We start from the raw sequence: 16,609 nt of genomic DNA on the forward strand, positions 1-16,609 counted from the left end.
TTAATGAAAGTCAAAATGATCGTGCACGTGAGATTTTAGATATGACAAATTTTTTAAATCTTTTACAACATAACTTTATGTACAATATAAATGATCGCTTACTAGATCTAGCAATATCAAATTATCCTAAATTGTTCATTGAGAAATGTAATGATCCTCTGTTACCTGTTGATAACCATCACCCCCTTCTTTATATTAAGTTAAATATATGTGGCGTCGAGCCGAAACCCGTTGAAAAAACTCTCAACTACAAAAAAGCAGATTTTGAATCTATAAATTCTCATCTTTCGCATGTTGACTGGTATTTTTTGTCTGACGTTAATACTAACGATTCCTTAGAAAATCTATATTCAATATTCTCCACCACTATCAAATCATATGTACCACTATTTACTCCTAAAAAACATACATATCCAACTTACTTCTCATCGGAACTAATAGCCTTACTACAACAAAAAAAAATACTTCATAAAAAATTCAAAAAAACTCTGAAGAAAATCGACTATACAAATTTCAGTGAAAGTAGGAAAAAATGCAAAGATCTCTCTAAAATCTGTTATAAAACATATATAAATTCTATCGAGAACACAGCCTTAAACTCGAACAATCTCTGAAAATTTATTAAAAAAATAAACAACGACAGCACAGACTATCCTCCAGAAATGCACATGGACGACAAATACGCCAACAATACGCAAAACATATTATTTAAAAATGTTTATGATGATGAAACACTACAAGAAAATATTCCTTCATACACATTAAAAAAACCACCCATTTAACAGACTGCTACATCACCGAAGAATCTTGCAATAAAAAATTAAATTCCTTACACATAAACAAGTCTGCAGGCCCGGACACCATCCCGCCAATTTTCCTAAAACAGTGCTCCTCCGTATTGTCTAATCCACTAACCATTTTATTTAACCACCTACTATCCTCTGGATATTTTCCCGTCTACTGGAAATCCAGCTATATTATTCCAATATTTAAAAAAGGTGACGAGACTGACATTTCAAACTATCGACCAATATGCATACAATCTGTATTACCCAAAATCTTTGAATCTTTAGTTTTGGAAGAAATATATCCCACACTAACAAAGTTAATAAATGACAAACAACATGGCTTCATTAGAGGTAGATCAACTGCAACAAATTTACTACTGTTTCAAAACTATATATTGGAGTCTGTTTCTAAAAATAAACAAGTTGACTGTATATATACTGATTTTTCGAAAGCCTTTGATAAAGTGTCTCACAAAGTACTGATCCAAAAACTTCATGCTATAGGAATCAGAGCAAATATGTTAAGCTGGTTAAGTAGCTACATATCTGGTAGAACTTTACTTGTTAAAATAAAATCTTTTTTATCTTAACCATTTTTGGCCACTAGTGGCGTACCGCAAGGTAGTCATCTTGGCCCAATTTTATTTATTGTTTTTATAAATGACATAGTCAACTGCTTTGAAAATGTCAATGTACTGCTATTCGCCGACGATATTAAATTATATAAAGAAATAACCTCCTTAAACGACTGTCAAGTTCTTCAATCTAATATAGACATGCTTAATAACTGGTGTTCACAAAACAATTTATATTTAAATGTAGAAAAATGCAAAATTTTGACCTTTTCCAGAAAAAAAACATCACAATTTTTTAGTTATTCAATAAATAAAACAAATTTAGAAAGAGTAAAGGAAATGCGAGATCTTGGCATAATAATGGATGAGAAACTAGACTTTACTGCCCACATTCAACAAACTGTGAATGAGGGTATGAAAACATTAGGTTTTATATTAAGAACAATTAAAAACTTTGAATCTTTACAAATCATAAAACTATTGTACATATCCCTTGTTAGAAGCCTGATAGAACGTAACTCCATAGTTTGGTCGCCCTTCTACAATGTACATATTTATAATGTTGAAAGAATTCAAAGAAATTTTCTACGCTTCGTCAATTTTAAACTTAACATCCCTTTAGAACACATAAATTACCAGTCATTATTGAATCATTTAAATATTCCGACGTTAGAAAACAGAAGAAAAATAAACGACCTAACCTTTTTATTAAAATTATTGAACTCTAAATTCGATTGTTGTGAACTTCTGCATTTAATAAATCTACACATACCTACACGAACAACTAGGCAAATATCAACATTTTACATACATACATCTCATTCCAACTAAAGTTTTCACTCTCCAATACAACGTTTACACAGTATTGGTAACAAATACTTAAATAATATAAATGTATTTGACAATAATTTGAACTTGGCCAACTTTAAACGGAGTATGTGCGAACTATTTTTACCTAATTTGTAAACTATTGTTATACTTTCTTATTATAATTATGGTTGATTTTGTGGATTTTGGCAGATTTTATATTTTTCGTCTCACTTACTCTATCCATACCTATATTTTTAAAATTCTTATATTTTATGTAACATATTTTGTCGACTCTGATATTTTTTTTTATGTAACCTGTATTTTGTTAACACTGATTTTTTTTTTCTATGTAATCTGTATAGCTAAAAAATAAAGATGTACATTATTATAGGTAAAAGCCCTATGGGCGTTTAAATAAATAAAATAAGAAAAAAAAATTACATATTCCATTCAGCGCATTAATCTAATAGGGTTATACATTATCTTATAACTAATCAGGAAATTTTAGTTAGTGAAAATATTTCGTTTAAAATTTAAAAAAGCAACAAAAATGATTTTTCAATTATTCACCATATCATTTCATTATATGTCATTCACCCATTTTCATTATTGTATTACCTCAACTGTGTTCGGTTATTTATATAGAAATTTTGTAACCAGAAGTACAGTTGAATGCTTAATTTACGCTTTCATATATACGTGTCATTTTGTAGAATATCCCAAATGATATTAAGAATGGTACATTGTCTATCCCAGATAGTACCTAATTAAAGTGAAGAGACGTGTTATACGCACAAATGTGCCCCTAAGATATTATTTTAATTGTTACGTTCAAAGGCAGTGAATAAGTACATCATAAGCTTAGTTAGGCAATACTTAAGTCGATCAAGAAGTTCATTTTACCACCGTAGCAATTCGAGATTTATTTTTTTATTTTTTATATATACAATAATATTATTATTGGGTTTATAAAAACAGTTTATTTTTAAACAAGTTCTGCTGTGTAATTATTACTACGCGTGACAGCTGTTTCGCCCTCTGAAGGCATTATCAAACTGTGGGTAGCCCACTTACAGACGATAAATTTATATTATTTCTAGGTAGGTATTTTAATTTCATTTACTGATTTCTTAATTGATTTCTAAGTAAAATATCAAAAATTATTAATGGTTATTACCCCAGCAAAGTTTCCCCAATTAGTGTAATGTTTAAATTTGACTGAATGTCTTTATGTTAGTTATTCCCAAACGATGACTCATAGGGTTATTTTAATAGCATAATTAAGTACTTCATAGTGCACTCATATTTGCATTAGGTTTGAAGATATCTAGTAGGGGTGAACGAATTATATTTGTTTGTTCATTAATTAGAATAGCTTTTGGATTATTAGAGTTTTTGTTAATTTCTAACTGCTCTAAAAGATTCAGTTTACGGCCTTTATTTTGTATGTGTAACGGAGTTGGTTTATTATTATCATTAAGTGAGTGATTTTCATCTAGGAGATGTTTGGCAAATTGAGATTGTATTTTATTATTATTTTTAAAAGATCTTATATGTTCTTTAAACCTAGTGTTAAAGGACCGGCCCGTTTGTCCAACATAAACAGCGTTGCATTCGTCACACTGGAGTTTATAAATGCCACTATTTTGTAATTTGAGTACCTTACTTTTTGAGTTTTTAAGAGATGATCCTAAGTTGTTATTTGTGCGGAAGGCAATATCTAAACCACACTTTTTGAGGACTTTGGCAATTTTATTAGATGTCTGTCCGATGAATTCTAAACACCCGAATTTATTATTCGTCTTATTATTAGTCGTTGGGTAAATTAATTTAAGGTTATTTTTGTGTTTGTTATTATTAATTATTTTTTCAATGTCTCTACCCTTGAAGCCATTATTTTTAGCAATAGTTAGGATTGTATTTTTTTCCTTCTCGTATGCTTTCTTGTCAAGTGGGATATTAGTAAGCCTATGTACCATTGAGTGGTAGGCAGATAATTTATGTGACCATGGGTGTAAAGATTTATAATTACTGGTCGTATCTGTAAACGTAGGCTTACGGAAAATTTCAAACGTATGTTTATTATTTTCTCTACCGATAGTTAGGTCTAAAAAATTAATTTTATTATTACACTCTCTTTCAACCGTAAAGCAGATTTTACGGTTGATGGAGTTAGCAAATGTGACAAAAAGATCTAATTGTCTGTTGGTACCTTTCCAACAGACCAAAATGTCGTCAACATAACGAACATAGTATATTATGTGTTTGCTAAAGATTGAATTTAAAATTTGTTTTTCAATGTAATCCATGAATATTTCTGCAAGAAGTGGACTGAGGGGCGATCCCATTGGTAATCCGTCGTTTTGTTGATAGAATTTATCATTAAACTCAAAGTAGTTAGTTTCAACACAAATTTTAAATAGATCGAATAAGTCTTTTTTAGTAACTGGGTTTATATTAGATTCGTCTAAAATATCTTCAATGATTTTAAGGCATTCTTGAATAGGGATATTGCTAAAGAGACTGACCACGTCTAAAGATATGAACTGGCAATTGTGCGGTAGATTAATGTTTTTTATTTTATTTACAAGTTCGAGAGAATTTTTAACGCTATGTTTTGGGTAGAATTTAGTATGTTGTTTGAAAAGAAAGTTAAGTTTTTTGGCGAGTATTGTCGTTGGGGCGTTTATAAAAGAAACCACGGGACGTATGGGGATATTATCCTTGTGAATTTTAGGTTGTCCGTATAATGCAGGAGCCCTTGGATTCATCACCATTGCACTTCTTCTAGCGAATTTATTTGGGAATATTGATTGGCAATTATTTATTAGGTTGCGCACGTTTACTGAAATTTTGTCCGTTGGGTCCTTTTTTAAGATTTCAAAGTCTTCTGGTTTTAGGAATGCTTCTACTTTATTTAAGTAATCAATTTTGTTTAATATAACGACGGAATTTCCCTTATCCGCTTTAGTAATTGTGAGGTCGCTATTTTTAATTTTGGCTTTAATATCATTTAAAATTTCCGTTTCTTTTATATTGAATTTATTTTTATTTTTACTGGTTGATTTCAAAGTTTTTCTCAATATATCCGCTGTTATTTGTTTAGGTAAGCCGTTATTTTTTATTTTAGACAGAGAAATTTCTGTGTCGATTGCCAAACATTCAATTTGTTTTTTAGTGATATCTGAATTTATTTTATATTTGAAGCCTTTATCTAGTAAATTTATTTCATCTTCTTCAAAAGTTTCACCTGATAGGTTAATAGTTTTTATATAAAACTCCGTGTTTGTATTACTTTGATATTCATTGACTTTTACATTTTTATTTTTAGATTCGACAAGTTTTTTAAGTTTATTTTCCTGAGTTTTGAATTTATCAGATATAATTCCGCCGATGTGTTCACGAGTATCGTAATCCAGGGTATCAAATTCCCATGGATGCAGTTTAAAAGTTAATTCCGAATGCAATACCTTGATGTAGTGAAGTATTGTGTCCCTTTTCCGACAACATTCCTTAGTCTCCTCCTTCAACCATATCCTCTGCGCTCGATGCACAGTTTTTATGGCTGCCGAGGATTTGCTTTTGGTAGAAATATGCACGTACTTGGGGATCACGTTTAACTTCAAACACTCTTGGTTAAACCAAAGGTTTTGCACTATTTTCCGATGTTTTAATTTTAATCGTCTGTAAAAAATCACTTGGGTAGCTATATCAGCAACCTTCAATTTATTTATTGTTATTAAGTTTAATTTGTAGAACTCCATTTTATTTTTTTATTTTTTATATATACAATAATATTATTATTGGGTTTATAAAAACAGTTTATTTTTAAACAAGTTCTGCTGTGTAATTATTATTACGCGTGACAGCTGTTTCGCCCTCTGAAGGCATTATCAAACTGTGGGTAGCCCACTTACAGACGATAAATTTATATTATTTCTAGGTAGGTATTTTAATTTCATTTACTGATTTCTTAATTGATTTCTAAGTAAAATATCAAAAATTATTAATGGTTATTACCCCAGCAAAGTTTCCCCAATTAGTGTAATGTTTAAATTTGACTGAATGTCTTTATGTTAGTTATTCCCAAACGATGACTCATAGGGTTATTTTAATAGCATAATTAAGTACTTCATAGTGCACTCATATTTGCATTAGGTTTGAAGATATCTAGTAGGGGTGAACGAATTATATTTGTTTGTTCATTAATTAGAATAGCTTTTGGATTATTAGAGTTTTTGTTAATTTCTAACTGCTCTAAAAGATTCAGTTTACGGCCTTTATTTTGTATGTGTAACGGAGTTGGTTTATTATTATCATTAAGTGAGTGATTTTCATCTAGGAGATGTTTGGCAAATTGAGATTGTATTTTATTATTATTTTTAAAAGATCTTATATGTTCTTTAAACCTAGTGTTAAAGGACCGGCCCGTTTGTCCAACATAAACAGCGTTGCATTCGTCACACTGGAGTTTATAAATGCCACTATTTTGTAATTTGAGTACCTTACTTTTTGAGTTTTTAAGAGATGATCCTAAGTTGTTATTTGTGCGGAAGGCAATATCTAAACCACACTTTTTGAGGACTTTGGCAATTTTATTAGATGTCTGTCCGATGAATTCTAAACACCCGAATTTATTATTCGTCTTATTATTAGTCGTTGGGTAAATTAATTTAAGGTTATTTTTGTGTTTGTTATTATTAATTATTTTTTCAATGTCTCTACCCTTGAAGCCATTATTTTTAGCAATAGTTAGGATTGTATTTTTTTCCTTCTCGTATGCTTTCTTGTCAAGTGGGATATTAGTAAGCCTATGTACCATTGAGTGGTAGGCAGATAATTTATGTGACCATGGGTGTAAAGATTTATAATTAATGGTCGTATCTGTAAACGTAGGCTTACGGAAAATTTCAAACGTATGTTTATTATTTTCTCTACCGATAGTTAGGTCTAAAAAATTAATTTTATTATTACACTCTCTTTCAACCGTAAAGCAGATTTTACGGTTGATGGAGTTAGCAAATGTGACAAAAAGATCTAATTGTCTGTTGGTACCTTTCCAACAGACCAAAATGTCGTCAACATAACGAACATAGTATATTATGTGTTTGCTAAAGATTGAATTTAAAATTTGTTTTTCAATGTAATCCATGAATATTTCTGCAAGAAGTGGACTGAGGGGCGATCCCATTGGTAATCCGTCGTTTTGTTGATAGAATTTATCATTAAACTCAAAGTAGTTAGTTTCAACACAAATTTTAAATAGATCGAATAAGTCTTTTTTAGTAACTGGGTTTATATTAGATTCGTCTAAAATATCTTCAATGATTTTAAGGCATTCTTGAATAGGGATATTGCTAAAGAGACTGACCACGTCTAAAGATATGAACTGGCAATTGTGCGGTAGATTAATGTTTTTTATTTTATTTACAAGTTCGAGAGAATTTTTAACGCTATGTTTTGGGTAGAATTTAGTATGTTGTTTGAAAAGAAAGTTAAGTTTTTTGGCGAGTATTGTCGTTGGGGCGTTTATAAAAGAAACCACGGGACGTATGGGGATATTATCCTTGTGAATTTTAGGTTGTCCGTATAATGCAGGAGCCCTTGGATTCATCACCATTGCACTTCTTCTAGCGAATTTATTTGGGAATATTGATTGGCAATTATTTATTAGGTTGCGCACGTTTACTGAAATTTTGTCCGTTGGGTCCTTTTTTAAGATTTCAAAGTCTTCTGGTTTTAGGAAAAAAGTCTTCTGGTTTCACAGTTTGATAATGCCTTCAGAGGGCGAAACAGCTGTCACGCGTAATAATAATTACACAGCAGAACTTGTTTAAAAATAAACTGTTTTTATAAACCCAATAATAATATTATTGTATATATAAAAAATAAAAAAATAAAATGGAGTTCTACAAATTAAACTTAATAACAATAAATAAATTGAAGGTTGCTGATATAGCTACCCAAGTGATTTTTTACAGACGATTAAAATTAAAACATCGGAAAATAGTGCAAAACCTTTGGTTTAACCAAGAGTGTTTGAAGTTAAACGTGATCCCCAAGTACGTGCATATTTCTACCAAAAGCAAATCCTCGGCAGCCATAAAAACTGTGCATCGAGCGCAGAGGATATGGTTGAAGGAGGAGACTAAGGAATGTTGTCGGAAAAGGGACACAATACTTCACTACATCAAGGTATTGCATTCGGAATTAACTTTTAAACTGCATCCATGGGAATTTGATACCCTGGATTACGATACTCGTGAACACATCGGCGGAATTATATCTGATAAATTCAAAACTCAGGAAAATAAACTTAAAAAACTTGTCGAATCTAAAAATAAAAATGTAAAAGTCAATGAATATCAAAGTAATACAAACACGGAGTTTTATATAAAAACTATTAACCTATCAGGTGAAACTTTTGAAGAAGATGAAATAAATTTACTAGATAAAGGCTTCAAATATAAAATAAATTCAGATATCACTAAAAAACAAATTGAATGTTTGGCAATCGACACAGAAATTTCTCTGTCTAAAATAAAAAATAACGGCTTACCTAAACAAATAACAGCGGATATATTGAGAAAAACTTTGAAATCAACCAGTAAAAATAAAAATAAATTCAATATAAAAGAAACGGAAATTTTAAATGATATTAAAGCCAAAATTAAAAATAGCGACCTCACAATTACTAAAGCGGATAAGGGAAATTCCGTCGTTATATTAAACAAAATTGATTACTTAAATAAAGTAGAAGCATTCCTAAAACCAGAAGACTTTGAAATCTTAAAAAAGGACCCAACGGACAAAATTTCAGTAAACGTGCGCAACCTAATAAATAATTGCCAATCAATATTCCCAAATAAATTCGCTAGAAGAAGTGCAATGGTGATGAATCCAAGGGCTCCTGCATTATACGGACAACCTAAAATTCACAAGGATAATATCCCCATACGTCCCGTGGTTTCTTTTATAAACGCCCCAACGACAATACTCGCCAAAAAACTTAACTTTCTTTTCAAACAACATACTAAATTCTACCCAAAACATAGCGTTAAAAATTCTCTCGAACTTGTAAATAAAATAAAAAACATTAATCTACCGCACAATTGCCAGTTCATATCTTTAGACGTGGTCAGTCTCTTTAGCAATATCCCTATTCAAGAATGCCTTAAAATCATTGAAGATATTTTAGACGAATTTAATATAAACCCAGTTACTAAAAAAGACTTATTCGATCTATTTAAAATTTGTGTTGAAACTAACTACTTTGAGTTTAATGATAAATTCTATCAACAAAACGACGGATTACCAATGGGATCGCCCCTCAGTCCACTTCTTGCAGAAATATTCATGGATTACATTGAAAAACAAATTTTAAATTCAATCTTTAGCAAACACATAATATACTATGTTCGTTATGTTGACGACATTTTGGTCTGTTGGAAAGGTACCAACAGACAATTAGATCTTTTTGTCACATTTGCTAACTCCATCAACCGTAAAATCTGCTTTACGGTTGAAAGAGAGTGTAATAATAAAATTAATTTTTTAGACCTAACTATCGGTAGAGAAAATAATAAACATACGTTTGAAATTTTCCGTAAGCCTACGTTTACAGATACGACCAGTAATTATAAATCTTTACACCCATGGTCACATAAATTATCTGCCTACCACTCAATGGTACATAGGCTTACTAATATCCCACTTGACAAGAAAGCATACGAGAAGGAAAAAAATACAATCCTAACTATTGCTAAAAATAATGGCTTCAAGGGTAGAGACATTGAAAAAATAATTAATAATAACAAACACAAAAATAACCTTAAATTAATTTACCCAACGACTAATAATAAGACGAATAATAAATTCGGGTGTTTAGAATTCATCGGACAGACATCTAATAAAATTGCCAAAGTCCTCAAAAAGTGTGGTTTAGATATTGCCTTCCGCACAAATAACAACTTAGGATCATCTCTTAAAAACTCAAAAAGTAAGGTACTCAAATTACAAAATAGTGGCATTTATAAACTCCAGTGTGACGAATGCAACGCTGTTTATGTTGGACAAACGGGCCGGTCCTTTAACACTAGGTTTAAAGAACATATAAGATCTTTTAAAAATAATAATAAAATACAATCTCAATTTGCCAAACATCTCCTAGATGAAAATCACTCACTTAATGATAATAATAAACCAACTCCGTTACACATACAAAATAAAGGCCGTAAACTGAATCTTTTAGAGCAGTTAGAAATTAACGAAAACTCTAATAATCCAAAAGCTATTCTAATTAATGAACAAACAAATATAATTCGTTCACCCCTACTAGATATCTTCAAACCTAATGCAAATATGAGTGCACTATGAAGTACTTAATTATGCTATTAAAATAACCCTATGAGTCATCGTTTGGGAATAACTAACATAAAGACATTCAGTCAAATTTAAACATTACACTAATTGGGGAAACTTTGCTGGGGTAATAACCATTAATAATTTTTGATATTTTACTTAGAAATCAATTAAGAAATCAGTAAATGAAATTAAAATACCTACCTAGAAATAATATAAATTTATCGTCTGTAAGTGGGCTACCCACAGTTTGATAATGCCTTCAGAGGGCGAAACAGCTGTCACGCGTAATAATAATTACACAGCAGAACTTGTTTAAAAATAAACTGTTTTTATAAACCCAATAATAATATTATTGTATATATAAAAAATAAAAAAATAAAATGGAGTTCTACAAATTAAACTTAATAACAATAAATAATTCGAGATTTAGTTCCAGTACAGCTAGGGACAAATAAAGCTCTGTTATTTCTCAAAAATATTTTAGTTTTGAAAGATCGCTGTATAACGTTAATCGTTAACTAATGTAGAATTTGATAAAATAAATACGTCAAACATTTTTTTTCTTAATTTTGATATATTGAAGTGAAACTTCTTTACGCGCGTTATGCATTTTTGAGGACTGGAGTAAAACCGACTCATGACCGTCACGAAAAACCGTGATCATTTCGCTATAGGAGCCTAGCTAATATTATATACCTAGTTTAGGTCACTCTCCAAACTCAGCTTCGCGGTCTAGAGGCAGAGCGCCCGACTCTCGTCGTGAAGAACCGAGGTTCGATCCCTGCTTTAACTAAAAAAAAAAATTCTTTTTGTGATTTTTTTAATACGAGGAAAAGTGATAAAATGCTCTCGTGCTGAGACTTTGTCAGGCATACATATAAGAAGATATCTACATGATTGTTGTCAAAAATGCACATTTATATTTTTTTATTGAGTAATTTATTTTTAGAATTTTTGCGATCGAACCTTCTAATTCTGTTTGAAACGATCGATTGAAGAAAGCGAATTTGTATCGTAATATAATATCATATACAAACTCCGTTATAAAAATAAGCGCGGGACAAGTCCATTGAGGAGTACACGTTGTATACGCGGTTTTCGTCTCGCTAGATACCTCGGCTCGCGGTCTAGAGGCAGAGCGTTCGACACTCGTTATGCAGGACCCGGGTTCGAATCCCATATTTTTATAACTTTTAATTTTTTTTATCACATGCTACTTATAAATATGTCAATATTAGGAATCTAGTTAAACGTTCATTTGTTAACAACACGCCTATAAATAAATTTATGCTTTTTAAAACTTTAATGTACAGCATTCTGAATAATAATAATATGAAATGAAAAGAGAGAGAGAAGAATACTAAAAGTTTCACTTCCGTCGTGCGTAGGCTTGCCACACACTGTATTTTTTTTGTTTTCTTCCTTTCCTCTATTTTTTTTCCTCATTTTGACATAATTCGGTTTACTGCCGTTCCCCTATTTTTTTCCTCACTCTGACAATATATTTTTTTTCTTCTGTTCTTCTAATTTTATTAGGCAACAATAACCACCATTTTTTCTTTTAACTAAAATTCTTCCTAGGTGATACCTATTAAATCTATATGATCGGAGCTTCAACTAGTTTCCATCGTCACAATGAATAATAATAATATTCAATTTAAGTACTTCTCCGAGAAGACGAACAGTTATAATTCAGTCTTAAATATTTCTCCTGCAAATTTCCTCTACTTTATTAAAGCAGAATGTTAATTTGCGTTTTCCAGATGAAGCTGAAAGATTGCGAACCTCGTTAGCTATATCAATTATGGCAATTATAGCACAATGAAGTGTTAATGTATTCTGTCAAAGTATATTCTAATCTCAGCCGCATAGATACATGAATATTTAAAGGTTTACTTGAATTTTTAGCATCTCGAGCGGCGCGGCTAATTAAGGGCTCACCGCCGCTAACCAAAAATCGACGCTGGAATCAAATAAGACAAGGCCGCCCGCGCCGCTAACTTTTCTGGAGAACGGAGAACTCGCGGTGAAATTAAATTCTAACCAAATTAACGGACAGAAAACATCATGTCTCCGCTATCTTGCTCCGGCTGCGTTATATCTATTCTTTCTTTCCATTTCAATTTCAGTCCTGATTTCCGCCCTAGACGCTCCCCTCTTCACATCCTGTGGCGCCCCTTCCACCCCCAACCATCTACCCTCAACCCTCAACCCTCAACTCTCTAGCCTCCATAATAAGACTGTATCAAAAGGCAGAAAAGACTTTGCACGATTCAAGGAACTGACTATTCGCTCTTGGCACATGTTTAAAGCTAGCGATATCTAGTGTGACATTTTTATTACCCTTTTTCTAAACCCGATAGATATTTTCTTCGAAATTCGATAGTATGTAGTTGGATTTCGGCATGAACATAATAACTTATTAAACGTTATTTAATCTACATCCCACATTTCGTGATTTATTAGATTCATATTTTAAACGTTTTCTGCTAGAAATTTGAATTTAATCGTGAATATAAATTAGCTTTAGCCAGTCTGTGGTGAAATTAAATGGCAATATTTGCATGCAATCCAATAAGTTCTGCCGGAATTAATTTTACTGGACTTGAATCGTTATCTCTGGTACGGGGGAGGTGGGTGGCGGGTGGCAACCAAGGCTGATCAGCCGAAGAGAGCAGACACCGTCTGGCATGTAAATACCTTCCTGTATGTGGCATGAGGCGGGACGGGGCGGTGCGAGGCGGCCGCCGGCGAGAGCAGATAGTCCGCCTCCGCCGCCGGGTCATGTGTAAATCCTGGCTGCCCGTCGAACGGCACGTACCGTTAATGGGATTACAGGCCATCATACCACTAGCGGCTAACTGCTCCACCTTCGTCGATATCCTGAGCTCCTGATCCCTGGGCCCTGATCCCTGATCCCTGATCCCTGACCGCTGACATATTATCATTTGAATAATCCAACTCGAATAAAATTATTACTATCTTCTCTCATGAAGAATCTGATTATCGTTAGTAAAAAAAAACTATTTTACATATAAATAAGTTTGCCCTTGTGTAAACTAACTCTCTCATAATATGCAATTCATGCTAGAAATTTGCTGATATTCAATAATTTTATATATTATAATACATATAAACAAGTCCAAGTGGAATCCATCTTGTCAGCAGTAATTTACGATTTCCACTTAGCAGGTGGAACACAATCTCTAAGGCAACTATTATGGAAAAATGTCACGTAAAAGCTCTTGACCTAAATTTTCGGGAAACTTGTTTAATGAGATTGTTGAAATTTTACAAAATGTAGTCGTCATGAAAAGGTCTCGTCGTTAATCCAGAGAAATCTCTTTAAATTAACCATGTAGCCACTTTGGACCGTATACTTTGGCTGAGAGGGGTAATTTGTGTTACAATTAAACGTTTTGAAGTTGACAGTAACAATTTATGGATCCACCTAAATTGCCATACTATAGACTCATCGATTTATTAAGCGTAAAAAATTCACTTAAATCTATAAAGTTTGCAATGTATGATGGCGTTCTTTGCTTTTTTACGACATCTGGCAAAATAGTTATTTTTATGGCACATTCCGTGATAGCTATAATACGCATATTGCTATTCACTCAGTCCTTTATGTCAGCTACTGCTAAATTAAAATCACCACGCGAAGCCGAATAAAATGAAATATTTCACCAAATCGCCCCGAACCGAGAGCGCTGTCCAGTAAACTCAAGTATACGAGTATTACATCACAATATATAGAGGGACTCAGATACTCGCATGTTCTTGCCTGCACGAACGTTGCCCACTCCAATATCAATTTTTATGTAGAGTATGAAAAATACAATATTGGGCAAAACCGCGCCATAAAATATTTTGCTACCAGGCCGTCAAGGATACAATCTTAATAAAATAAATATTTATAGGTGTCCCATCAAACGTTTGGTCCGGATTGATGGCCTCGTGGGGTGAAATCAAGAAACCGTTACTTCATAACCTTACTACACAAGCCCAGCCATATATTCAGATTATGGATTAAACGCCGAAGATTATCTAATTCCTATTCACGATGTACGATCATATTTCTGACTCCAATACGATTAGAGACGAATTATCTGTTTTTTAATGTGAATCCTGCACAAAAGTGCCAACTGCTCCCAACCGTTTTATACCAGTGAGGCTATGGCATCCCCAATTGAGTATGTTGTAAGTGATAGGGGAAGGAGATGGAGGAAAAGAAGGTGGAGAATACCTACCCACTATGGCAATACTGAGAGATTCTTCCACCCGGAACTTGCCGCAAATATACTATATATTATTTTAAAAGAATAAGTTGTGAAATATCACCAATAAAATTTAGCTGCGAACGCCGTAATTTGAACTCGGCCTCCGGACTGCTAGTCGAGAGCCTTGGCCCTCGACAATGGAGTCTGTCACAGGGGTGGTTCTACGTTTAATCCCTTAAAAACTCAGTGATGGTAGATAATTGATAATGTCACCTGGATGTCATTAGCAATTATCTGGAATACATAAGAAACAACATACATTGTTTCTTAAGTTTTCCCGATAATTTACATATATATGTGTGTGTATATACAACGTATATAAACCCTTTGTATACGTTGAGATGTGACAGTAACGCAGCAGGTGGATGATATTGTTTTGGATATCACGCCGAACAATGGAGGTATTTTGCTCTCTAACTACGAACTGTTCGAGCATCTTATATTGCAATGGAAGATCAGACACACCGGGTCCGTAGTGTGCAGTGTGCAGATCGCAGTTATAGTAAGCTCGGCTACCAGGGAGATATACTTCGCAAGGAGTTATTGGCCAAGCTATAACGTAACCAAACACTTGATTTTGTACGATATTTTGTGTTCACCTGTTACCATTTTACTAAGAGTAGAGACGGTGAACATATTTTACCTTAATAATGAAAGAAATAAAAATGTTTTTTGCGTTCGGTTTCAAGTTTTCAGCAAGTTTATGATGGCAGTTTGCACAGCACGCTTTCGTTGTTTACGAAGTTCGTACGCGAGTATCTATCTTATCAACCAAAAACTTATTTTAATTTATTTTGTTAAGAAGCTCTCGAAAAATGTGAGTGCGCTGATTTGAAGTATAAGTTTGTAAAATATTATCTTCTCGTGTCACTATTTTAAAAATGATCATAATGTTTTTATTGTGTAAAACTATGTATATTTTTCATCTAAGTTCATGGTATATTATCTATTTTTGTCATTCACTATTTAGAAATAAAGCAGTGTATTTATTTCCTCACTTGAAATGAAACATAATTGGTGGTGTGGCCTAGTTTCTTGTACCTTAATACTATCTAACTATTTTATTCACGTGTTAGAAATAAAACGTTGTATTTATTTCCACACTTAAAATGAAACATCATTGGTGGTGAGATCTAGTATCTTGTACCTAAATATTTCTATTTATTTTAATGACACATTAGAAATAAAGCGGTTTATTTTTTCCTCCCTTGAAATGAAACATTATTGGTGATGTAGTCTATTATCTTGTACCTAAATATTGTCTATTTATTTTACTAACACATTAAAAATAAAGTGGTATATTTATTTTCTCACTAGAAATGAAACATCATTGGTGATGAGGTCTAGTATTTTGTTCATAAATATTTATTTTATTGTCACATTAGAAATAAAGTGGTATATTTATTTCCTAATTTGAAATGAAACATCATTAGTGGTGTGGTCCAGTATCTAGTACCTAGGTTCTAGTGTGTATAACTTCATCCTTCCATTGGTAAATAAGTCTTCTGTATTCTGTCACCTTTGTTCATTGTTTTCTTTTCTCTTTCCAGGATTTGGCTTCGTCACATTTCAAAGCGAAGACATCGTAGATAAAGTCTGTGAAATTCATTTCCACGAAATAAACAATAAAATGGTAAGCCTTTCTACATTGTTCCGTAGTCTCTCTATTTACATTAAATTGCTTACACTTAAGGGAGTTACCGCTTAACCAGGCCCCGGGTGGGGGCATTTCTCAGAAAAAAATACAGCATTTTTGAGGATTTTTTCCTTTCCTTTCATTTTGCCAAAA

At 32.4% G+C, this 16,609-nt stretch overlaps 1 protein-coding gene across 8 annotated transcripts in view; it reads left to right on the forward strand.

Annotated features, from left to right (window-relative positions):
• Rbp6 (RNA-binding protein 6) overlaps positions 1–16,609 on the forward strand; it is a 648,561-nt gene that overhangs the window by 597,736 nt on the left and 34,216 nt on the right. For all 8 annotated transcript variants that reach the window (XM_089635054.1, XM_089635053.1, XM_089635056.1 and 5 more), the window contains one exon: positions 16,371–16,453. In XM_089635054.1, coding sequence (XP_089491180.1) covers positions 16,371–16,453 — 83 coding nt within the window. The remainder of the gene's footprint in view (positions 1–16,370; positions 16,454–16,609) is intronic.

The sequence above is a fragment of the Hesperophylax consimilis genome, chromosome 8, assembly GCF_061612785.1.
Source record: "Hesperophylax consimilis isolate HC1 chromosome 8, BYU_Hcon_1.0, whole genome shotgun sequence".
In the NCBI taxonomy this organism is placed as follows: Eukaryota; Metazoa; Arthropoda; class Insecta; order Trichoptera; family Limnephilidae; genus Hesperophylax; species Hesperophylax consimilis.